Raw genomic sequence first — 26,114 nt, 5'->3', positions numbered from 1 at the left:
TGAATATGAGGTAGGATCAGAGTCTAAAATAGGGAAAGAACAACTCAAAAATTACTTAGACAAGTTAGATGTCTTCAAATAACCAGAGCCTGATGAAATGCATCCTAGAATACTCAAGGAGCTGACTGAGGAGATATCTGAGCCATTAGCAATTATCTCTGAAAAGTCATGCAAGACAGGAGAGATTCCAGAAGACTGGGAAAGGGCAAATCATAGAATTGGAAGGGACCTCAGGAGGTCATATAGTCCAACCCCCTGCTCAAAGCAGGACTAATCCCCAGATTTTTACCCCAGTTCCCCAAATGGCCCCCTCAAGGATTGAACTCACAACCCTGGGTTTAGCAGGCCAATGCTCAAATCACTGAGCTACCCTCCCCCCAAATCTAGTGCCCATCTCTAAAAAGGGAAATAAGGACAACCTGGGGAATTACAGACCAGTCAGCTTAACTTCTGTACCCGGAAAGATAATGGAGCAAATCATTAAGCAATCAATTTGCAAACACCTAGAAGATAATAAGGTGATAAATTACAGTCAGCATGGATTTGTCAAGAACAACTCATGTCAAACTGACCTGATAGCTTTCGTTGACAGGGCAATAAGCCTTGTGGATAGGGGGAAGCGGTAGGTGTAGTATATCATGACTTTAGTAAAGCTTTTGTTACTGTCTCGCATGTCCTTCTCGTAAACAAACTAGGGAAATACAACCTAGATGGAGCTGCTATAAGGTGGGTGAAGAACTGGTTGGAAAATCGTTCTAGAGAGTAGTTATCAGTGGTTCACAGTCATGCTGGAAAGGCATAACGAGTGGGATACCACAGGGATTAGTTCTGGCTCTGTTTCTGTTCAATATCTTCATCATTTAGATAATGGCATAGAGAGTACGCTTACAAAGTTTGCAGACGATAGTAAGCTGGGAGGGTTTGTAAGTGCTTTGGACGATAGGATTAAAATTCAAAATGATCTGGACAAACTGGGGAAATGGACTGAAGTAAATAGGATGAAATTCAATAAGGACAAATACAAAGTACTCCACTTAGGAAGGAACAATCAGTTGCACACATACTAAATGGGCAATGACTGCCTAGGAAGGAGCACTGCGGAAAGGGATGTGGGGGGCATAGTAGATCACAAGCTAAATATGAGTCAACAGTGACGCAGTGGCAAAAAAAGCAAACATCATTCTGGGATATATTAGCAGGAGTGTTTTGTAAGCAAGACATGAGAAGTAATTCTTCTGCTCTACTCTGCACTGATTAGGCCTCAGCTGGAGTATGTGTCCAGTTCTGGGCACCACATTTCAGGAAAGATGTGGACAAATGGAGAAAGTCCAGAGAAGAGCAACAAAAATGATTAAAGGTCTAGAAAACATGACCTATGAGGAAAGATTGAAAAAACTGGGTTTGTTTAGTCTGGAAAAGAGAAGACTGAGAGGGGACATAACTGTTTTCAGTTACATAGATGGTTGTTACAAGGAGGAGGGAGAAAAATTGTTCTTAACCTCTGAGGATAAGACAAGAAGCAATAAGCTTACTTTGCAGCAAGGGCGGTTTAGGTTGGACATTAGGAAAAACTTCCTAACAGTCAGAGTGGTTAAGCACTGGAATAAATTGCCTAGGGAGGTTGTGGTATCTCCATCATTGGGGGTTTTTAAGAGCAGGATGAACAAATATCTGTCAGGGATGGTCCACATAACACTTAGACCTGCCTTGAGTGCAGGGGACTGGACTAGATGACCTCTCGAGGTCCACTGGGACGACTGGAAGACGGAAGATAGAGCTGGTCTGGGGGAAATTCTGCCACTTGGTGCCAACAGGTGGCGTAATGTGGACAGAGGGTTTTGATTTCTGCTGTCAGCAGCATTCAGAATTGCTGAGGTGCGAGGCTGGTATCTGGCCATGGATTCAAGGCACATCCCACATCCTTTCCCTCCCGCCACAACCAGCACTGCCTTAACTGGGGTAGCAAAGGGCTGGCTGAGAACACAGTGCAACTTGCCTTTAATTAGCCCACCGTGTTCCACTGGGGCATGACAGAGGCAGCACCACTTTGCTCAGCAAAGTGCATTTAAAGAGGAGTTTGCATACAGCTTTAATGCCTATGGGCATTGCCAAGGCTTCTGCTGCCCACTGGGAGCCTACCTGGCACAGGGCACGGTTTGTGCTGCTGGAATGTCAGAGCCTACAACGTGGTTTCTCTCTAGCTTTGATAGTGGCACAGCAACCCGGTCCTGAGTGCCAGTCCAGTGCGTCCTGCTGTCTGCCTTGGGCACCAGCACTGGCACTCTAGGGTGCATGAGTCCCTCTCCCGCAGATCCACACTGTCCAATCGTGTTGGCAATGGAGAGAGGGAGCAGGGGAAAGCTCACCAGAGACAGACGGTGGCTTCGCAGCCTTGCATGGCCACTGCACTGTGCCCTCTGAGGCGTGGGGCTGAGGGTAATGTAGAACAGCCTGGGGAGCAGGGCCTCCAAAACCCAGTATGGCCCAAGGCCCCTTGAGTTACAGGGGGCTCAACTCAGAGTGCCCTTTGCTTCAGTGTTGCTGAGCAGCTACGGGGGTGCCATGCTGCCACTAAGGATATGTTTACACAGCCTGCAGCTATGAGCCTCCAAGCCCAGGTCAATAGATGTGGGCTCATGGGATGTGATAGAGCGGGGTAGACATTACAGTTTGGGCTGAAGCTTGGGCTCTGGAGCCCCCCTCTCTGTAGGCTTCAGACCCCCACTACAGCAATTGCTTTCCATGTCCACTGAAGGTTGGACAAGAAATCGTCTTAATCTGCAGCAAGGGAGATTTAGGTTTGATAGAAAGAAAAACGTTCTAACTCTGTGGCTAGTTAAGCTCTGGAACAGCCTTCCCAGGGAGGCTGTGGAATCCTCGTCACTGGAGGGTTTAAGCACAGGCTGGGCAGACCCCGTCAGGGATGGGCTAGGGTCACTTGGGCCTGGACTAGATGGCCTCTCGAGGGCGCTACTGATCTATGATTTTATGCTGAATTAGCTAGTCAGCATTTGGCTCCCGCTGCCTGAGAACAAAGGGAGCGGAGCCCCAAGTAGCTGTGCCAGGAGCCTGTAGTTCTGTGCTGGTGGGAGCCCATTCCAAGGCAGGGAGGAGCAGTCACCAAGAACCTCACCACCACAAAGCCTGGGGGAAAAGACAGAGCCCCTCCTCCTAGCAGCTGGGTGTGAAGCACATTCCCCTCATCCCACCCATCTCAGAAACAGCAAGGGGACAGTGATGGTGGGGCTTGCCCTTCAATTCTGGGGGGACCTGGGCCTCACCCCTGCTTATGACTGTCGCCTCCATCTCCACTCACCCATTTGCACTGCATGGCTGCCCTGTGGAATCCAACTGGAGCTTGCTGGCTGCTTCTCACCAGTCCTTTATCTGTCTCCTACAGAGCCCCATTCTGCCAGGGGGGCCACCATGTTCTGTAAGGTGCCCGGTGACCCTGGGCTCTGCACAAGGCCGGGCAGTGTGGCCACAGTTGGTTCTTGGTGTGATGCTGGCAGACCGGGTCTGATCAAGGCCACAGGCCAATTCACTTGTGTATTAGTCCAAATAAAATGAGTGTAAATGTAGGAGTGTGTTCAGGTGTGAAAACTAGTGGAATGTTACTTGTATTATTTTCACTTATCTGGTCCTGTTACAGTGTAATAGCAAACGTCTGCATTGTGTACACCTCTGTAACTTAATAACCAATCAAAGAAATCTTTTATCACAAAGTTGAGCTTGCCTGGGTGGCAAGATAGACTGGAGAGTCTAAGGGGACTGTCTGTGATTCCATGGTGAGCAGTTCCTCACCTCACACACATGCCCCCCTCTGGAGCTGGAGGGAACTGCTCTCTGGCAGGAGGGCTGTGCGGATGGGGGTTCTCTGAGGGAGGCATGGACATGGCTCCATGGGTGGTTAGGGAGCAACACCCCTTCCCCCAGAGACACCAGTGCAACAGAGGACAGGGATCGGTCCCGGAACATCTCAGATTTAATGATCTCCTTGGAGGCCATTTGATATCAGCCTGTAGATACCGTGGCCCATTACAGTATCATGAGCACCCTTTGCCCCAAACTCCCAGCCCTTAACATCAAACCAAAGTCCACTTCCTGTTAAAGACACAGTGGCTCATCGGGGAATCAGGATCCAGCTGAGATTCCCAGTCCCTAGTCAGGAACCCTCCGTCTCAGCTCAGCTCGTAAAAGCTTTGGCTTCCCTCTGCGGTGCCCAAAGCCTCCTTAAACTGAGAGACCACTCGCCCAAAGTGCGAGCCCTCCCAGAACACTTTGCCGCACTGGGTGCAACAGTAGAAGTAAGATAGGTCTGCTTTGCCCAGCACCCCAGGCGGGATGGCTGCTAGCTGAAGGGAGGCACCTGTGGCCAGTGTCAGGGTCTCCACATTGAGGTCTGACTCCTCTAGCCACTGGCAGTTTGGATTATAAACTGGCTGCGGGGAGTCGGATTCTGAGGTGTCAGATGCTGGGTTTGTCTCTTGTTTCTCTTCAGACTTTGCCAGCCAATCTGTGGAAACAGGAGAGAACAAACAGACACTGAATACTGAGTAACAGGTGTGATGAGCTGGGTTGGTGCTCAACAACTTCCCCGCATGTGACCTTTACTCTAGGTTCATCGGCCACCCAAGGAACCAGGACTGTGGGGAGAGGGCTGAGAATTCTGTAAGGCTTTCTGATTCTGGGCTGCTGCATGGGCCGCCTGCAACTCTGGAGGGTGCTTTAAGAGTCTGTCTCTCCTGCAGTCAGAGGTGTGACTGCAGCACAGGTGGATGCCCCCAAGCTGGCTTTGATCTAGCTAGCTCTGATAACAACAGCACTGAAGCCACAGCAGCATGGACTAGCCACTTGAATACATATCCAGAGTCCTGGCTGGCCCTGTCCACATTGCAAGGGAATGTGCAGGCAGGCATAGCTATGCCAGCTTTACTCTAACCGGTCTGGGTAAATACAGTAGTGAAGACAAGGTGGCGCAGGTTTCAGAGCAGGGTAGAAACCCAAATATGTGCCCAGGGTCCTGGTAGGCTTGTGATCTGATTGGTAGCCCAGGCTAAAGCCCTTGCCACCAATGCTAGCTAGATTAAAACTAGCCTGGGTAAGATGACCTGTGCTACATCACACCTTCCCTTGCAGCGTAGACATATCTTAAGTTTAGGGCCCTGTGTAAATCATAGGGCACAGAAATTGTGGTAATGCCTCCAATCCATGATATTTACAATATATTTTAAATGGAAAATGTCTATAATGAAGAGATGACCTCAGCTTACAGTGCTGTGCACATGCAGGGGCAATCTATGAATGAGGAACAAGCGAAGCGACTAACGATGCTTAACTTTAATTCACAAATCAAACACAAATAAACGAACATTTAGGGGATTGCAGATGTTTGTGTTTGCTGCAGATTTTAGTTGTAAAAAATCACTGACATTCAATTGTAAAATTCATTCCATGTAAACGCCTTGAAATTAACTTTACTTGTAAACTTCGTTCTGGAAACTCTGAAATTCAAGATTTTTGCCATTTACGCTGCTGTGAATTTTCTACAAAATAAACCGTGACTCAGCCAGGGTGTCAGTTACAGCAGCCTCTCTGGTGCTGGTGCCACAAAGGAGAACAGCTGTAGACGTGGGCACTGCTTCCCAGGCACTGGCTCCACCTCCCGCATGCTCCTACCAGGGGGAAGTGTAGAGTGTGTGCCCACAGCAGTGCCTATGCCAAAGGAATTCTCCCTTGGCCCCAATGGCAAGCAGGGGCCAGAGTGAGGAGCTGGGGGGATCCTACCCCCAGAGTATCATCTGCAGCTGCTCTATATTGTCTGGTGTTGGGGAACCCTGCTGATTGCTGTGGCCAAATGAGGACGCACAGAGCCCCCAAGTTAAGCTTCAGCAATTGCTGCTCATCCAGGCGGCCTGCAGCCATGTCACTTTGGGTTGCCTGGATGTGCTTGGATAAGAAACCATGAAGGAAAACGCAGGTCCTGGATCAGAGGCAGGGTCTCTACTGAACCAATGGCAAAATGTGTTGCTGTGGGTCGAGTGCTCATGACAATGCTGTCTGTTATGTGTATGTTGAAAATGAGGTCCAAACAATTGGAGCTCATTAAATATCAGATTGCACATTCCACAAGAGGAGGGATATTAAGTAATGTCTTGGACAAATGCCACTTTGGGCAATACATTCTGTAATTCCCTCTAAAGTTTATGCAGATATGGCATCCTTCACTGATATGAGATGTTGTGTAGTTGCTGTGTACTTTCAAACTGCTGTGGCACTCCACCCCAGAGGTGGCTACATTTCAAAGGTCACAGAGAGTGAGAGAAAGCAGAAAGATTGCAAAGTATTTTGTGATCTGTGAGGATGAAAGGAGCTGTGGAAATGTTAGATATCATATGAATAGTTATCCAGATTAGTGATCAGCTTTGGAAAAGTAATTGACTCAATTAACAATCTACACTGGATTGTTAATCCAGGTCCTAAAGGCATCAGGCACTAGATGGTTTAGGGGTTGTGTTTTGCAGAAACCCAGAATTGGAGCACAGTTATGCAGCCCTCTTGTTCCTCTCCTCTGCCCCCCAACAACAAGGTGATGTTTGCTCTGAGGTGAAAGAAACCAAAGAGACATGTTCCTCTGATTCCAGATGATGTGATCCTGCATGGCTAGCTCCCTGGGGAGTTCAGTTTGTGCACCTGCTCCCGGCAGGCAGCTTTGGCTGGGCACTTCCTAGAATCCCATTGTGGGCACAGGGACTGATGCCATTGCCCACAAAGCTGCAACACCTATTGTTTTTTTGGCACTGCAGTGCAGGTTCTCATTGCTTGTGTCCCCATGGCAAGGGCATGGCTGGGTCCAGGAGGCAAAAGTCCAAGACTGACTTGACTGTCATCCATCAGGAAGTCTGGCAGAAAGTGATGCAAGGAGGCGGATTGAGTATATTAGCAGGGGCTGATTCATCCTTGGCATGGGGATCTCTCTTGCCTAGACAAAAGTTATACAACAAAAGGCAACTTACATCTATCTAGTATGACATCACTGGGGCTGTTCCTCTCCAGGGCACGAGAGCTCCGTCAGGAGGTGTCTCAATGTTCCAGGGAGTGGAATAGAATAATACAGGAATTGTCCTTAGCTCTTCAGCCCTGGATCTCAAAGCACTCTGCACAGAGCACTCAGTGCCATTGGCAAGTGATGAAGTGACCTGCCTGAGGTCACAAAGCAGAGCTGGGACTGAATCCTGGGCCAGCTATTCCTCCACTGGCCCATAACGCCCCGCGTGGGTGCAGACTGGAATTCAAACACAAGGCAGTGTCACTGGGGAAAAATCCTAGGGTTGAAACCAGGAGGGTTCTAGAGGCGTATGTAATATGTTCTGTAGAAATGGCTCTGAAATCCTTTGGGGATAAATTTTATTCTGTCTCCTGGGAGCCACAACCCGGGTGGGGGTGGGGAGTTTTAAATCACGTTTACACCCTCCAGAGTCTGTGCTGCTGTGAGAACTGCATGGCCGCTAAAGCAGCCCCAGGGATAGCCAAGAATCCCCCTGGTCCTGGCACTCAGTGCACTGATAGTCCCCCGCTGAGCCCAGTGTGCCCTAAGCCAGAAGCTGCGGGGAGTGGGGGAGCTGTGACCAGCTGGAGGAATCTTTCCCCTGCCTCTTCCAGCTCCCTCTGTGGCCCAGGAATGCCCCAGAGCAGCATGCAGGAGTGGAGCAGAATCAGCTCTGTGGAAGGTCCAGATGCAGGTCCTTCCTTCAGGCTGCTTAACCCTTGCTTAGAATCCATGGCAAAGAGAGTTCTTGATTGCCTGTCCCACAGCACTGTGTGACCCTGCAGGGAAAGATGAAGGGCCACTGTGCAAAACTGTGTTTCAGCTCCCACCGTGCTGTGCTTGAGCCCCATTCAACAGAGATGTATTCCCAAGCCAGGGGCGCTGCTAAGCATATGCCGAGTGCCTGGCTATGTAGTGCCTGTACATAAGCAAGAGGCTGTGAATTGCTATCAGACCAGAGGCTGTGTGGTCAAAGCACATGGCTGGCATTCAAGGGCCCAGACACCTGGTTCCAACTCCGATAGAACTGACCTTGGAGAAGCCAATTCCTCCTTTGTGTCTCAGTTTCCCCATCTGTAAAACTGGTGTAATAATCCCTCCCTCCCTATCCCACAGTGGCATTGAGAGGCTTCAAAAATTAATGTATAAAGCACATTCAGATCCTTCGATGGAAGGTGCTGGAGAAGGATCCAGTACTATTATTCTAAAATAACAGGGGTTTCTCAGCACGTGCCTATTATCCTGGCCCCAAGGTATGTGAGCGTCATGACAGACATAGCTACCATGTTAGCAGATACATTTTAAAACGTCTAAGCACCCTGTGATCAGATCCAAGCCCTGCTGATCAGGAAGACGGGAATGCCCTTGGAATGGACTATATGCCTTTTCTAACATCTCATGTGGGATCTCTTTCCCAAACTATCCGACCACCACAGAAAGGAAACAAAGAACTGTGTAAATGACAGACCCTGACCAAAATGTACGGACATAAGGGCTGTCACTCAAACCAACACCACCCAGGAAGATTTCAGAACACAGTCTATGGCTGGCTTAAGACACCCCCGGTCCTAAACTTGTTGTGTTCAAGTCCATCCATGGAGTCTTTAAATCAAGGCTCGATGTCTTCTGAAGGGAGCCACGTGCTGTTAAGTTCAGTGCAGGAGTCACTAGGGCAGTTCTCTGACCAGTGCTATGCAGGAGCTCAGCCTAGATGATCACAGTGGTCCCTTCTGGCTTTAAAAATCTGCAAAGCTAGGTAGGGACTTTTCAGTTTATTTTGCCTGTTTGACAAGGGGCAGGCAAAGCTGAGGGAGGCACCGATTCCCAGGCCAGAAGAGACCACTAGGGCAGAGCTCCTGCACAGCACAGGCCAGAGACTTGCCCCACAGAACTTTTAGAAAAACATCCAGTCTTTGATTTTAAAACTGTCAGTGATGGAGAATCCACTAGGACCTTGGTAAGTGGTTCTAGTGGTTAATTACTCTGACTATTAAACATTTCCCCCTTATTTCCAGTCTGAAACACAGAGTACCTGTGTGACCCAGGACAAGTGATTACTGCCCTGGGTCTCACTTCTGCAGAATGGAGAGAATAATCCTTCCTTTCTCCTGCCCACCCTTTTTCTGTCCTGCCAGTTTAGATTGTAAGCTCCTGGGGGTGACGATTGGCTCTCACTATGTAGCTGTGCAGCGCCCAGCACGACGGGGCCTTGTACCTTGGCTGGAGCCTCTAAATGCTACTGTAATACCAATAATCAGGGGTCACCCAATGAAATTAATAGGCAGCAGGTTTAAAACAAACAAAAGGAAGTACTTCTCACACAATGCATAGTCAACCTGTGGAATGCATTGCCAGGGGATGCTGTGAAGGCCAAGGCTATAACAGGGTTCAAAAAAGAACTAGGTAAATTGATGGAGAATAGGTCTATAAATGGCTATTAGCCAAGATGGTCAGGGACATAATCCCATGCTCTGGGTTTCCTAAGCCTCTGCCAGATGCTGGTACTGGATGACAGGGGAGGGATCACTCGATAATTGTCCTGTTCTGTTCATTCCCTCTGAAGCACCTGGCTCTGGCCACTGTCAGAAGACAGGATAGGGGTAGATGGACCATTGGTCTGGCCCAGTATGGCTGTTCTTATATTCTAACAATGATCAGTAATAATGATAACCTCAAACACAGCAGTGTGGAGCCCCCAGCAGTACTGCACTGGGCTGAGGACACCTGAGTGAATCACTGATTTTCAGGTCAGTGGCTGAACTCACAAATATAACAAAAAAAAGACAAACTGAATTTTAGTCTGTTTGTCTCACTGAAATGAAAACCCACAAAAATGTCATTTGGGCTGAATGAGGCAACATTTCAAAATGTACTATTTGCCAAAAAAATCCACCAGCTCTAGTGCTGGGGATGTGGAAAAATCCCCTGGTTTCCCTACGATATTGCCCCCCTTCTGTCTTTGAAAATTCATGTTCAGCCCCGAAATGCTTAAATACAATCACCCCTTTCTGTTATTTTCTTCTCTGAAGGTACCAAGCTGTCATGGCTGGGCTTTACTGATAGTCCCTTCAGCTTCTGTGCTCTTCTAGGAATGCCTGGCATTTCCCCCTCTCTTTGGAAATCTCCCTGTCTGTCAGCCCTGGTGCAGCTCTGCGAGCTCTCAGCCATGGGGCCTTCACAACTAGGGTGACCAGATGTCCTGATTTTATAGGGACAGTCCTGATATTTGGGGTTTTTTCTTATATAGCCTCCTATTACCCCCCAGTCCTGTCCCGATTTTTCACACTTGCTGTCTGGTCACCCTATTCACAACTCTCCCACCGGCATAGTGGATAGTGTGTGGGATTTAAAAAAAATTCTTCAAGGCACCCTGTAAAGCGTGAAGTACCAACCCCCTGCCCGGCCACACTCCCCTTCCCCTGTGGGATGTGGCTGTTGGAGGGAGCAGTCATTGTTACAAAGAAAAGGAGAGAAAAGCTTGCGACACCCAGCATTTCGCCTTTCGATCGCCCCGGCCCCCTCTTAATTGTGGTGCTTCAATGGGTTGAAAATGCATCCTCACTTCAAAGTAACAATTTTTCAATGGGAGCTTGTAAAGCTACTCCCCCCACCCCCGCAATGGAATTCGGTTCAAAGGCTTTTGAAGATGCCTGTGTCCCTGTGGCAGTCTGTCTGAAAAGGCCACTGGGAGCCAGTAAGCAGGGTGCCAACTCGGCAAACAATCTCAGAAAAAAGTCACCGTGAAAAGGTCATCTCCGTGGTGGCTATGGAGAGAAAGGGGCTGGGGGTGGAGAGGGGAAGATTTCTTTAAGGAGGGATTTTTCTCCCCATTCCTTTCCTAAAGCAGGGTAAATGTGGCGCCTTATCTTGTGAGAGTGCTAAAATCCACAGCATGGCTCCAAGCTGGGGCACCCACACAGGGAATTCTGGTTTCCAGCGATCATGTGCTGCTGCGCTGGGGCCCCTGGGAATGCAGCGTGCACAGAAACAAAGAGCCACACCTTGACTGAAAGGCAAACTGGCTGGACCCGGGCACACGCGTGTGCATGCGCATGGGTGCCTTTCACAGTTCAAAGGCAGAGGACAGCTCATTGTGAGCCCCATTCGTGCTGCAATCTCCTTGGCACTATGCATTGCTGTGTCCGTGCACTGGTGGACGCCCCGCCAGACAAGGCTGCAAATGGACGGTCTGTGGTGGGTATGCAGCAGTGTGGCTGAGGGCGCTGGCGCCTGCTATGTATCTGGGACAGCTGTCTAAGCCCTGCGGTGCAGTCACAAACAACTGAAATCCCAGTGCAGAGCACTGAGACCAAGCAATGGTCAGGGGGCCTGGGAGGCCAAGGGGAGCCAAGAGCGTCATTACAACATCCCAGGAGATTCTTACAGCTACATTTTCAAGGGACCTGTCTGTAACCAGTCATGCCAGAGCCTGGATTCCCACTGCCACCCTCCGAGGGGCAGAAATGAATTCTGTTCATTATCAAATCAATTAGAAACATCTCTTGGGAACTAATAACCCTGTTACAAAACATCTTTAAATTAAAAAGGCCTTTTCCTCCCCTCCTTCTCCCCGCCCGCCGGGATCACTCTGGGATGACGGAGTCCAACAGCCTTTGTGCAAAGGGATTTCTAATGTTTTATTCTGTATAGTCAACCAAGGGTTTGGCGGGCAGAACACATCTCCCTGCTTTGAAACACCTCAAAAGTGGGGAGTGCCAGGCAGAGCTATTCTTCCAAACTCCTCCCACAAACCAAGCCCTCCCCACTGGAGCTGCAAAAATGAGATGCTACAGACAGCACAGGGTGCATAGATCTTCACAATATGCATGCTCTTCCCCCACGCTCTCTGTGCCACAACTGCTGTGGCACTGGCAATGCTGACTTTCCCCTCAGGACACAGGTCACCTCATGAGACTCTCTTGGGCACTGGCTGGCAGACTCCTTCACGCACACCCACTGATGTGGGTCTCATTACCTCACTGTGCACAGCAACCAAACTTCTGCTGTCCAAACTCAACAGTGCTGGCTCAGCCTGGGAAACTGGATAAGCCAAGCGATGGCCATGTCCTGCGCCCTGTGTGATGTCCTAAGCCCATGAAAAAAGAGAACCTGACAGGACCTGAAATCCTCATTTCCCTCCAATCTTTATCTAAGAGTCTTCCCCCAGTCATCTCTGCCAGGGCTGCAACTTGATGCCTGGGTTCCAGGATCCAAATGCAGCTGCAGCAGCTGCTCGGACACTCAGCAGCAGTAGTAAATATTTATGAGGATAGCACTGGAATGACAGGACAGTCTCCATGACGGCAGGTGTTGCTAGTGCCGTAGAATCCAGATTACCCAAACTGCCGGAGTGGTTCTGATATTGGGAAGCAGTAAGTGGAGCACAAAGAGAGTGTGGGAGGGCTGGAAGGAGTGGCACTCCAGCTCCCTGCGTCCCACTCTAACAACCTTCATGGCCTATTCCAGGGCCTCACTTTCACACTGGCAGCAGCGCTTAATCCCATGCTACTTGGGGAGAAATGGGACTTCTTGCCTGTTGTGACAAACCCAGTGCTGTAGGGAGTCAACTAATCTCCATGAAGAGGAGCTGGGGCTCTGGAGAGAGGGACGTGTCTACACTTTGTGAGGACAGCTGAATGCCCAGGCAGCTTGGAGGCCGTGAGGGGTAAAAAGAAAGGTGGTTACTGTATTGTTATTGATGAGGTTCCTTCTTGGGGAAATGAAGCCGCCCAGACAGGGGAAATAATGCTGGTGGCAATCCAACTTGGAGTGTAAGGGGGTGCTTCTCTGACCTGCTTTCTCCCCGAATGAATGCTCCCCACCTGGACAAACACATAAATAACAAACTCCCTCTCACTGTTCAGCTCCAGATCCCAAAGCACTCTGCTGCGTGTGTGTTGGGGGGCATCATTAAGTCCATTTTACAGACAGGGCAGCCAGGCCTTGTGAGGTTAAGTAACTTGCAAGTGAGTGTCAGAGCTAGGACCACCAGACCCCAGACCCCTATCCCATGCTCTTTGCCCTCTGTGTAAAGTGGTGGCTAATGAGGAGCCAGGTTGGAGGCTGGCCCAGCTTGAGGGGGATTTGTCTGGGAGACGGAGGACTGGCAGGGGGAGAGCTGGTGATCAGAAGCACTGAATTCTCCCTACAGACCGTGGTACATTCTACCCACCCTCGTTAAGGATGCCAGTGGAAGGCATGAGCTGACCAGTCCCCCCAGTGTCCTTTATTCACTACAGGGCACTGGGCACAGCCAGGTCCTTCCGAGCCTGCGTCCCACTGTTAGCAGGATCCCCCACACACCAGCACTGAGTTGGGCACAGGGCTGGAGAATTCCTAGTGACAAGAGCAATGGGCCAGAAGCAGGGGAAAGGTGGTTTTCAAGGATAGGGTTTTTAATGGGGTTTGCTCCTCCATCACTTAGGCATTTTGAAAGCCCCACCCTTAAATGTTTGCTTAGGGCAAACAATGTTAGAAACCGCGCTTTAAAAATAGTCTCCATATGTCATGTGAGTTCCAGGCTGGGGTAGGAGGCTCTCTCAACTTGGACCCTGTCAGAGCGAATTAACATAGTCTCACTTGGGATGCTAATGCCACCCCAGCAAAGGGTCGATCTCCTGTTCTCTTCTCGTATAGGCCCACTTGTGGCAGACAGCCAGCATTCCTACCCGTGAGGCTTGGACCTGGGCACCAATGCTCTTGTGTCTGTACTGGCTGGGTAGCAGCAGCAGGTCCCTGTGGAAGTGTGATCCTTGAGAAATAATGGACACCTGCCATATCCTGAGACACACAAAGTTGTGCCAGGAGGTTCTGACCTGCTCACAGCCACGCCCGGCTCTCGGCTGTCACCGTGAGCACTTCCCTCACACTGGCAATATACTCCCCTGTCATTTGGCAATTAAGAGTAGGTGTTCTGAAGAAAGCACTTGTCATAAAGACTTTGCTCAAGTCTGAAAACACACCCGGGAGCATTCTTGGAGGACAAAGGTCCATGGGAAACCTTCCCTTGGTGAGAGATGGCTCCTGATAAGGGAAGTTACGAGCCTGAGAAACACACTATTGCAGGGAACTGAAGATGCCTGATTATCTTTTCCTTTCAGATAACTGTGATAAGTAAAGGACAAAGGACTCTGGATTGTGCAACCAGTTCAACACAGGAGGGGCCAAGTTCTTAGGGCTTTCTCGGAGCTGCGTAGGACGGAGATTGGGAGCTAAGCCCTGTGCCCCCCTTTGCTTTGCTGATGCAAACCAACAAGGCAAAAAATGGCATGAAGCAGTCCAAGACTCTCCTTGCTCTCTATAGGGTTTCATGGCAGGGAAAGGGATCCTGTTGGATTCTCTGCCTTCCCCCAGCTTCCCCAGCAACCCTGTCTGGCACCTCCTGCCCCCAGTAAGCGAGCAGGGGCGGCTCTAGCCATTTCGCCGCCTCAAGCACAGTGGCACACCACGGGGGGCACTCTGCCGGTCGCCGGTCCCGTGGCTCCGGTGGACCTCCTGCAGATGTGCCTGTGGAGGGGCTGCTGGTTCTGCAGCTCTGGTGGACCTCCAGTGGACCGGGCGGTCCACCAGAGCCACCTGCCACCCTCCCACGACCGGCAGAGCGCCCTCCGTGGCATGCCACCCCAAGCACGAGCTTGGCGTGCTGGGGCCTGGAGCCGCCCCTGTAAGTGAGCACAATGGTTTGTTTTGCTGGGTTTTACTCTTGCATCAGCAAAGGATACAGTTGGCTCTTGTTTATTCTCTGCTCACCATCAGTATAATACTGATGTGATGTCTGCACAGCTCTGGAAACCCATGGCTACTACCTGTCAGCGTATCTGCACCATGGGAGAGAGAAGGGGGAAGGGGGCTGACAGACATTTCTGCTGAACATCCAGCCTCTGAGACATTCATGCTGGGCTCTAGGTCTATCCCTAGCCCTGCCCCTGACCTGTTTTTCGGGGCAGGGACTCTCTCACTGTGTGTGTACAGCGCCTGGCACACTTCAATGCCATTACTATTTGATATTTATATTGTGGTAGTACCTAGGGGTCTAAAACAGGCCTGGGCCACATTGTGCTAGGTGCTGTATAAACCTATAGGAAAAAATGGGGCCCCACTCTCATTTGGGGCCATTAGGTGAGCCTGTAATAAATAATAATAATTCAGAACAACATATTATGCTTATGGGGTTGCTCTTTCTAGTGTACACTGAACCTTGCACTAAATGCTTATCTTTCTGAGGCAGCTTGGTCTAACGGTTGAGTATGGGAGTGAAAATCAGGACTTCTGGCTTCTACCCCTGGCTCTGCCACTCACTGCCAGACCTCATGGAAGCTCCATTGCCTAACCGTGCCTCAGTTTCCCCATGTCCAAAGCAGGGATAATAATGCTCACCCACTTTTGCAGTCTATGGGTGAAAAAAGCTATGTGGCTCCTTCAGCTGGAGATCCCTGAGCACTGCTCCTTGGAGTCATTATCCTAAGCCCACTGCAAATGCTCATGGAAATCTGGGTTGTGTTACTGCATGTCCATCCATATGTGGCAATTGGATTGGCACAACATTCAATACAGAGTGCCAAAGTGCTGGGTTCTACGCCTTATAGTGGAGTGAGCCAAAGTAGCATGCAAGGGTCAGGCATGAGATTCTGTAGCCCTCTCATGAGACCTCAAGCCTGCCTTATTTTAAAGTGACAGCTCCATCCCAGCTTCAGGTGTAATTAACTGAGGCTCTAAACAGACTGATACCTCTTTAGCTGCAGACTTGAGTCCATGGCTAAGGAGGCTTTGGGGTTCACCAAGTTGTGAGGAAGTGTTGGTGAGTTTTGTGCATTGCCCTGGCAGCCCCTAGCCTCAGAATCACTGGCCTGGCCCCAGAGAGCTTTGGTGAAGAAGGGGGTGGGATGTAGAAAGACCCCAACTCTTCCCTGGGAGACATGGGGCTTAAACCTCAGCACAGAACAATTGATAGCTGCAACGCTTTCCCAGTTTGGCTGCTTCCTCCCTGCCTTCCTGAGATCACAGGCCACACAGCAGAGTGAAGGGCTGAGAAAATTCTCATGCTGTAATCAGCAGTGCAGTGAAGAGTGACCTTAAGAAGCTAGGGGGAGGAAGGAAAAGAAATACTGATTCACTTCTGCAGGCAAGTGAGTGGGAAATGTGCTGAACAAACAGGTGTCCAGGGTCACAGCCAGGGGAGCGCTCCTGGGCTGTATACACAGCAGCCTATCTGCAGCAACCCCATCTTAACAGTCATTTTTCCCATGCTGTTCATGTGACACAATCAAGGATCCTTCATCCACCCTCTTGCCATTTGCACTGTCCCACGCCAAGGGTGCCTTTGGAGCTCACCACACTGCACAGTGTTGCGTTCACAACCAGCAGACCTTTTAATGAACAGCCCTGGGTCTCACCAGGGATTTATTCCCAGCTCTTGCTGCTACATGGAGCAAAATCTGGGCGGAATGGAAGGCTCAGTAGCATCAGCTTGAGCCTGGCTCAGTGCAGGAATCTCAATCTTGACCTGCAGCATCCTCTGCTAGTCCAGTCCTGGGCCTCCACATGCTGTGCCAGTGCACCTCAATCTTGAGATGAACTATCCCTGTTTGTCTAATGTGAGAGCGCCACAGCCTCTGCCAACACCCCTCAGTACTGCCACACAACATCCCCAGCTATTCCAGCCTGGGCTGCCCTGAGTTCTGTCAATGCCTGCCAGTCCTGACCTACAACTCCCCACCTCTGCCAGCTCTGCCCCACTCCTCTGCCTGCCATGCCGCCGCTGGCTATTCCACATCTGGACAACCCTTCAGCAAAGACTCCCACCCCAGCCAAAGGAACTACGGCACAATATATAGGCAAGGTGGAAAAATACCCACTGCAGATGAGGATGAGGTCACCAGGCTTGTTTTGCTCCTGACCTAGAGAGGATTGGAAACCGTTAGAAGTGAATGCCAAGTGGATGAACCCATTGTGAATCCCCGGGCCGAGAGCCTTAGCCATGATCTTCCATTTCCCGTTGGGGTCACCATCACTGGTAGAGGAGAAGAGCCACGTTCTGCCACCTCCTCCTCCTCCCCCTGCAATCTCAGCCACCTGAATGAGGCCCCCAATGCACTGACTTTTCTCTCTGGGGCACACCTGTCAGAGGATGACAGCACCTTATGCAGCAGCTGCAGGGCGGATGCGGTAGCTCAGAGGACAGCCATCCCCAGCTGGGCCAACCATGGCAGTACAGTCAGATTTGTCACATGGCAGCCCTCTTCACTGGGCAGCAGGCGAGACTCACACCCCTCTAGTGGGAGAGGCAGAAACCCAATTGCTGCTGAAAAGGCTGTTCCATTACAGCTGGCTGAGCTTGGGGGGCACAGATGAGTCTCTCAGAAAGGTCTGACCTATTTCCCTTCCATGGGCTTTCAGTGAAGCTGTGAGGAAGAGGGTGGTGGAGATCTAGTCAAAATGCAACAGAGTAAGTTGTTATTGTCACAAGTGCTCTGCAGTTTGCTTATACCAGTGCAGCACATAGACTCAGAACTTCACAGATTCCCAGGCCAGAAGTGATCATCTCGTCTGATCCCTTGCATAGCATAGGCCACAGAACATCCCCAAAATAATTCACTGTGAACTAGAGCAGCTCTTTTAGAAAAACAGCCAATCTTGCTACAAAAATTGCCAGCAATGGAGAATCCACCATGACTCTGGGTAAGTGGTTCCAGTGGTTAATTACAGCTTCAATATGCTTTACAAGTCCTGGCTCACTGCACCTCCAGCCCCCTGTGAGGCAGGCCAGTATTATTCCCATTTTTCAGATAAGGAAACTGAAGCACAGAGAAATCAAGTGATTTACCTAAGGGTAGCCAGCATCAGAGCTGGAATCTGCAGCTGGTTCCAGATTCCCAATCTCCCAGCTAAGCCACGTGACCACACATTTCATATGAGCAACTGCAAATCCTGAATGTGTGATGAAGATTGTAATGCAAGTTGGAAACACTGCACACCAGCTATCAGCTGAGAAAAAAATTCTGCACACAACATCCACAAATATTTGCACTCTGTTCTCAGATCTAGGATAGCCGCTCTGCATGGTATGAAACAGCTGTGAGCTTGACATCCAACTCGTCAGCAACACGTCCATCCCGGAGTGCCCATAGCCTGGCTCTGCACAGCTTTGCAATCAGGAATAGGGCATCCCAAGGTAACTGTCTGGTCCCTCTCATATGTCCTAGCTTGATATATCTGATCCTCCACTGTTCTCTAGCTTGGAATGGCAAAGGGAGCCCTAGACTGCTTAGGAAAATCACAGGTGCAGTAAGGAAAACTGACTCACATTTGAAGGCCAGATGGGATCTGCTGATCATCTAGTCTGACCAACTACATAATTTAGGGCCTAGAATTTCTCCCATCAAATCCTTTATCAAGGCCATAACTCCTGCATGTTTTTAAAGGAAGAAGAATATTCAAAGGCCATGAAAAAAGCTACTGGGAGGCAGAACAAGGCCGGCTGTTTCTGTTTGCTCCTGATTTGTTGTGAAGCCATTACCAGAGCTTGCCAGAATGAAGACAGTCAGACATGAATGTTTCTAAGTGCATGGCATAGATGGGACACAGCCAGGCATGTCTACAAAAGTCGGCAAAAATGGTGACAATTTTTCACAAAAAAATTCAAATTTTTAATCTAAAGTGCCCAAGCATGGCCTGTGTCTGGGTTCTCACATTGTCTGATTTCTCCTGCCACAGCCCTACTAAGATATCAATGACCAGAGCTGACCCCATTACAGTGAGAATAGGCAAGTAATATTTGTGATGTTCCCTGGCCTGGTTAGAATGACCCATGTCATGGTCTCCCACTCCATACTGTGGCTGAAACAAGGCTGGCCAGCTGATGGCATGTCAGAGCCCATGCTCCACTTTAGTGTCCCTGGAAACGTGGTGACCTAGGTGCGGACATGTGTTGCCTGGGCCAAGTTGCCCCATTAAGGACCATGTTACATCCCATGTAATTTTCAGGTATCTTATTTCAGTCTTGTTTTTGCAAAATCATTTTTGCAGCAGAATCCTCCCCAGTGATATTCTTGGGGTTCATAGTGATGGGGTGGGGTGCAGCACAAAACTAAGGGAAGGCACAGCTCCGTGAGCCTGTGACACCAACTCACGAACACAAAACTGACTTGCTCATTGTTTCCCCTGTGTCATGGCTGCATAAACCACCCCTGGGAAAGCTGTGGGGACCACCATGCTGGGAATTCCATCTGAGGCAGTTCTGTCTGGGTTTGTGAGCAATTTCTGGAAAATCTGGATAAGCCCTAAACAGACTGGATTGGAAAATGTGCCCAAACCTTGGGAAACCTGTACAAAGCCCAAGGTAAAAATTCAAATGAGTTATTATACAATGATTAATTGTCCATTAATAACATACAAGCCCTGCCATAAAAAGAGATGGAAACAAGTCAAACAGAACGGCACAGAAAAATGCCTTACTAGAGATGTATCCAACATGGCAAGCACCAAGGGGTTCTTGTCATTCACAGCCAAGACCTCCCCCAAAAGTGATCAGCCTTAGCAAATGGTCCTTTGCAGCTTCAGGCCCATCTGGGTGCAGAGGACCAAAACCGTGCTAGCTGCAGCCTTCAGTTGCATTTCAGTCCCTCAGGCATGGTCTCCATCCATATGTGACTCACACAGATAGCTGCTTTGGCATGACATACTCCATTATCTCACTGTTCAGTCCCATAGTTGAAAACATCTGAGGAGACAGCCCCCAGCGTTGCTTGGAGAGACTGGACGAGATGCATGCGTTATTGTGGAGAAACTGGAGATCATTCTTCTTCCAAGTAAGTGTGGGATGCAAAGGGATGGAGTGGCTGCTTTGTGTTGCACTGTCAGCATAATCTGGCTACAACCATAACCCAAGAAGTATTGCCCCAGTGCAAACGTGACTTTGCAGTGAAACAGAGCTAATGCCGCATGCCCTCTCTGGTCCTAAAATCTATGAATCAAGGTTCCCCTAAAATCTCTCAGCCAGAATTGCTGGCATGTGATTCAGATTATTGGCTTAACAAAGTGAGGTCTTATGCTCAACTCAGTGGCCTTTCTCTGCCTGCCTACCTGCCTGTCCGGATGTAATGCAATAACTTTTGGACACAGCATCTGATCAGCTCCAAAATTTCACGCATGTTCTAGGCATAGGTGCTGGAACTAGGGTGCTGAGGGTGCTCTCACACCCTCTGGCTTGAAGTGGTTTCCATTGTATTCAGGGTTTACAGTTTGGTTCCATGGCTCTCAGCACCCCCACCCTACAATTTGTTCCAGCACCACTGGTTCTAGGAACCACTGCGCAGAACCTATTGATTGCAATAAAAAGCAGAAAAGCAGATCTCCCAGACAAAAAAAAATAAAATAAGAATGGAAGGGGGGGGCACAGTACGGGGGAGGGGAACCTGGGGGACACACAGAGCCCCTGGTACCTGGAACACACACAGAGCTCTGGCATGGGGAGGAATAGGGGACCCAGGCAAGAGGGGAGAGCAAATGGGGGGCACAGAACATGGCACATGAGTGGTACAATGGTATGAGGGAGGGGACACACAAAGTGTTGACAGGGAGTCCCTGAAAGAAGGGGAGAGGAAGGGAGGACACAGGGAGTTTGGGGGGGAGAATGGGGGAGTGCAGTAAGCCCCAGGTGTGTGCAATGAGTTCAGCTGGTAGAAGCAATGACGTGCGAGACTCTCAAGTCACATCACACTCCCTGTGCATTGTGCTCTGGGGAGAAAAGGGGCACCTATCGCAGCTGAATATAAACCAAAGCATTTCTGCTTTCCCATCCAGGACTCTGAAATGGGCTGCACAGGCTGGGCCAGTCTTGGGCTACCATGGAACAGGAACAGCTCTCAGCTGGGAAAGCTCTGATAGGACAATTCCCCCCAGCCAGGCACAGTACTGGGAATGACAGTCACACATCTACTGCATCTTCCCTTCAGCCCAAAGGTCCTTGCACTTAATCAGTAGCAAATCCTTTGCATTTAAAGCACTCCAAATGGTTCACAAAGTACAGGAATGATCATTGTCTACACACTACACAGACAGGGAAACAGGGAAGGCCAGGTTAAGTGGCTTGCTTAAGGCTATGCTGTAGGTCAGTGGCAGATCCAGCAATGGACTCCGATCTCCAGACTCCTATTCCAGTGCACTGCCCACTGGACCACACTGCCTCTCGTCACAAACTGCCTCTATGTCACTCACTGAAATGCTGCCACAACTGGGGTGAAGCATGGCAACTGTAGCCAACACCATACCAGAGCAGACTAAGACAGAAAATGAAGAATACCTCCCCATCATGTCTCTAAGGGCAGTTCTAGTTAGACTGTAATCACTCCAGCTGCAATCTGACCCAGTTTAAGAGTAGCCATGGAGGCTGCATATGGGGCATTAGAGACACTAGCAATGAGAAGCCACTTTGCAGCCTGTGGTTGACACAGTTTGCAGAGAGTTAGATGGGGAAGTCCTTAGACTGTAACTAATGCACCTACGGGAAATCACTACACCCAGCGTTCAAAACAGCCCTCTCCACTCAATGGCCAGAGGACGAATTCTTCTAAATCATAGTGCAAAAGCAAAGAATCAGTGTGGCTGGACTACTAGAGCTGTGCTTAGAGGTCCTGGAGTTTTGCTGATCAGGGTCTTTGTTTGCAAGCTCAGAAGGGCCTTGTCTATGGTGCAAGTCCATGGCAAACCTACACCAGGTCTGGAAATGCTCTTTGCTGGCTGAGCCTGATTCCCTGGCACCCCGCATCCTGTGCAGTCAGGTACACCAGCACAACTGGGGGTGAAAGACTCTGAGTCTGATCTGGTAAAGTTTTACATGCTGCACCACAAGGTGCAGACTGGAGAATCAGACCCTTCCTGTTTACAAAGGGCTAGAATATTGTCTGTGTGGGCTGCGTTTTTCCAAAGGGGGAGCTAGCCCTCCAGCTCCCATTGGCTTTGAGTTGGGTGCCTAACTCCTTTTGGAAAGCCCAGCTGTAGTTCTTGGTGCAACGTTTATATTTTAAGGAGCTACAATCTCAGTAAAAAGAATCTGGAAATGAGTACTTCAATTAAAAAGGCCACACAAATAATAAACGGGCTTTAGGATCAGCTACTGCTACTATCTTCATAATAACCAGCTGCATGGAAATTGCTGGGGAGAAGAGATGATCAAGGAATTGCAACATACTGTTGACTTCACCTATTGCACCTGAACACCGTTTACACACCAATACGATTGTGTGGGTCTAAATCCTTGTAACTTATTTTTGCACTGAAGTCAAATGACCAACAAATCACACACACAAAAAAGCTGCTATAAACTGTCCGCTTTAAGCACAATCATCGTCCCTGTTATTAGGGCTGGGTTCTCAGCTGGTGTGTACTGACATCATTGCCCTGCATCTGATGGAGCTACACTGATTTACCCTACCCGAGAAACTGGCCCACAGAGCCTCAGGAGGCTGAGACGTTTTACAAATTAGGAGTTGGTCCCTGGGCTATTGTAAATCCTGCCGACAGAGTGCACAGGTGCTCCCAGAGCAGGAATACAGTTCACTCACCGGCTCAGGAAGGAATGCAACCCCCTGGCCAGCCTGCATTAACCTGTTAGGTGCCCACTCAGTTACCTGCATTATCTTCTTCTGTTAAGAGTCCGCTGAGCTGCATCAGTTGCTTCATTTGGTCTTTGGAGATCTTCAAGTATTTGTCACAATTACACAGCTAGCAAAAGGAAAAGAGAGGAAGATTAGAAAGAGGGTGGTAGCTGAGTCCTCTGCCGCTTTGTAGCACCTTCTGTCCAAGGATCTCACTGCATTTTGCAAACCAATGAATTCAGCCTCACAATGGCCCTCTGAGGTTGGCCAGCATATCAGCATGTTGTTACATTTGGGGAAACTGAGCCACGGGGTCACAGACTGAGGCTGTGACAGCACTAGGGTAGGACACAGATCTCTGGAGTCCCAGACTTTGACCCTCCTTCCTATAGTAGAGGGCAATAGGGAAACCCACAAGAGAGTTACGAGATCGGGGGGAAAACGTAACACCCCACCCCAACTCATTGCTGCTCACACTGGCTATGCAGCCGGGGTGGCACTCCCAGCCTGCTGCATAGCCACAGGGCTGCCACACACTCCTCCAATGACACTGCATCCCCAGACCAGCGTCAGCCACAGAGATGAGCTGTGCCCTGTGCCAGGCCTGGAGCAACATGCTGCCTGTGCTCACTTTGGGTTCTGCCATGGCATCCGCAGACAGCTGGCTAGGTGGAATGTGAACTCTTGACCCTTCTCACAGTGCGGCCCCAGCCCAGGGATTTAAAGGGATCTGTTCAGGCTTCCCCAGATGCCAGCCAGCTCAAGAGAAGAGTGGGGTGTCTGTGTGGGTCTGGAGAGAGGTAGCTGGGGGAGACACTCTGCCCCAGCTAGTCACTTACAGCTTCTGATCCACTCCTTGGCAAACCCAGTTTATAGCCTGAACTCTGGGTCAAAGTCTCAAGAGAGAAAATAGCTGCCCAGCTTTATTGTGTAACGCTCCCATAAAGAATAATGGACTGAGATGCCCATTAAAGCCCATGATAGGGCTTATTCATTAAGAGCCCATAATTTAACATGGCAAATCCAGCAGTGCTCTCTAGGAATCTGCATCCTGCCCCCCAAATAAATGAATGGCTTCAACCTTTCATGGCTAGCCAACTCCAGCCCCGCTCAGCATTGGCAGGACAGACACCTGCTGCTTCGTACCCTGGGGTACAGCTCACTCAGCTGGGACCTGGATGCTGCCATAAAGCACCAGAAGCTGAGACTGTCTGTAAATGTCAGCAGGACCCCAAGACCCTGAGTTACAGCTTTGAAACTCGCTCTTTGGCTCTCCTTATTTGCATAAATAGGCACAGAACTGAAAAGCTTGCTGAGGTAATGAGCTTTCTGAATGGGGCATCCTTGCCCTGCAAATCACTCCTCTGGGACAGATTGTACTTGTCATGAGTAACACACACGGACCCACATTCTCAAAAATGACTAGTGATTTAGGGGCCCAATCTGAGACATCTTAAAGGGGCCTGGTTTTCAGAAAGCGCTGAGCACTGTGAAAATCAGACCCCTTCACAGCGTGCCGGGTTGGGCCTCAAGAGCTGAACACCACCGGGTCACTCTGCCAAGACTTCTAGCACTGACACTGGAGGAAAAAATATTTCTCTCTCTTTTCCAGTAGGATGCGACTACAGGTAAAAATCCTGGCACAAGTGAAGTCAATGCTCAACCTCCCACTGACCTCAATGGGGCCTGGATTTCTCCCAAGGCCTTTAGTGGCGCTCTGTCGCATCTTTTTCACTGTTCTCCCTTGTACTGGCAGTTAGTGTAGGTCTTCCACACAGCAAAAGGGGGAGATAGAATCTATTTAAAACTCAGGATGATGTGACTAATGCCACAAAAATGTACAGAGGGACTCGGGTGTGATTCCCAAAGTGACCTGTAACTCACTAAAAATCCCCAAAGGACTAAGCTTCAGGCCGACCAGTCCCTTGAAAGAGCTGCAGCCAAGGCAAGTGATTAGAATGCTGCATGCCTTTTAAATGCAGCCAGTTACCTGCAGGGGCGACTCTATGGTCTTTGCCCCCACAAGCATGGCAGTCAGGCGGCGTTTCTGTGGGTGATCTGCTGGTCCTGCGTCTTCAGCGAAGCCGCGAGACCGGCGGACCTCCCACAGGCATGCTGCCAAGGGCAGCCTGACTCCCACCCTCACGGCGACCAGCATGCCACCCCCCACGCTTGCTGCCCCACGCATGAGCTTGCTGCGTTGGTGCCTGGAGCCGCTCCTGGTTACCTGGTTGGGGTCTGATCCAAAGTCTATTGTAGGAAGTGAGAGTCTCACTGACTTCAAAGGGCTTCGGATCAGATCTTTAGCACTTTTGATATGTTTGTGGAGCACTAACTGGATGTGGCAGAAAGGTCACAGCTGGGGCCTATGGTTCCCCTTCCCCATAAGTGGGAGAATCAGAGAGGAAAGTGGGACAACTATTGGTTAGAAAAAAATATACAATCACAAGCAGGGAGAGATGGGGCAGAGCTGTTCCTAGTTTGGGCAATAACTTGGCAGTCAGGCACTCCAAGAAATGACTGCAAATGACTCAGCCTGTAAAAGGCCTCTGCCTTCTGCTCTCTGAAATTGCACCTCAAGCAAAGCCTGAGACAGTGGGTAACACGGAAAGCCCCAGAGACGGCCATGCAATTGAGGATGAAAACTCTTCAGAGAACTCACTTTCCACGCACTGTGGCAAATGCTTTGAGTTCTCTGATCAGCCACTTCCTTCCAGCCCTGCACAGCTGTTTTGCAGAGTACAAGGTGCCCTGAATACAGTGACATCAATTTCCCTGTCCCCTCCTCAGTGCATGGGTCTTGCCACATGGCTGGATCAGATTACACTGGCTTGGAATCCAGCAGCGACCAAAACCTTTGCAAAGGAAGGAGAATGCCCCCAGGGTTGCTGGCCCATTGAGCTGTGCTGTACAGGGAGGGCTGGAAGGAAGTCTCCCCTCAGACCTTGCTTATGTCCTTCAGTTGGAAAGCTGATTAGGTTATAATTTTAAGGCCAGATTCTGGGATTCTCCCTGGGTGGGGGAGAGAGGAAACAGGGAGCTCCCTTGCACACCTGGTCCATGACAAAGCTCTCACTGATTAACCCCAAGTGAGTACACTGGGGAAGTCAGATGCCCCAAAGGGGGTGTGGCTGAGTAAGGATGGTGCCAGGGCCACATCCCTTTCTGCACCAGCTAGTGGCTTAAAAAGGAGCGTGGGAACCACACCTCTGTGCCCTGGAGCCTGATGCAGGGAGCCTCCCACACACTGCCAGTGTTGGGGGCTCCCCAAACCTCTCCCTACTGTGGCAGTGACTCTAGAGACCATGATAATGGCCTTGGTTTGCAAAGCTATCCAGGGTATTATCCACTGAACCCAGAGCTGTGGGAAGGGAACAGTGCAGTCCCAGACTGCTCCTTGGGGATAACCATAGAACAGCCTGACAGGCAAGCGCTCTGCATACTTGAGGCCTTGTAAGGACTCCAATGCACAC

The 26,114-nt window shown here is 49.9% G+C and overlaps 1 protein-coding gene across 7 annotated transcripts in view; it reads right to left on the bottom strand.

The window, feature by feature from the left end:
- Window positions 1-3,974: 3,974 nt before the first annotated feature.
- Window positions 3,975-26,114, bottom strand: part of EXD3 (exonuclease 3'-5' domain containing 3) — a 606,819-nt gene continuing 584,679 nt past the window's right edge. For all 7 annotated transcript variants that reach the window (XM_075060507.1, XM_075060514.1, XM_075060510.1 and 4 more), the window contains 2 exons: window positions 22,675-22,768; window positions 3,975-4,516 (listed from right to left, as the gene is read on the bottom strand). In XM_075060507.1, the coding sequence (XP_074916608.1) occupies window positions 4,182-4,516; window positions 22,675-22,768 (429 nt within the window). In that variant the 3' untranslated portion in view covers window positions 3,975-4,181. The remainder of the gene's footprint in view (window positions 4,517-22,674; window positions 22,769-26,114) is intronic.

This window comes from Chelonoidis abingdonii, chromosome 24, assembly GCF_003597395.2.
Source record: "Chelonoidis abingdonii isolate Lonesome George chromosome 24, CheloAbing_2.0, whole genome shotgun sequence".
Lineage (NCBI taxonomy): Eukaryota > Metazoa > Chordata > Testudines > Testudinidae > Chelonoidis > Chelonoidis abingdonii.
Note: the sequence above shows the minus strand (reverse complement) of the source record. Positions and strands in the feature narration are given on the sequence as shown.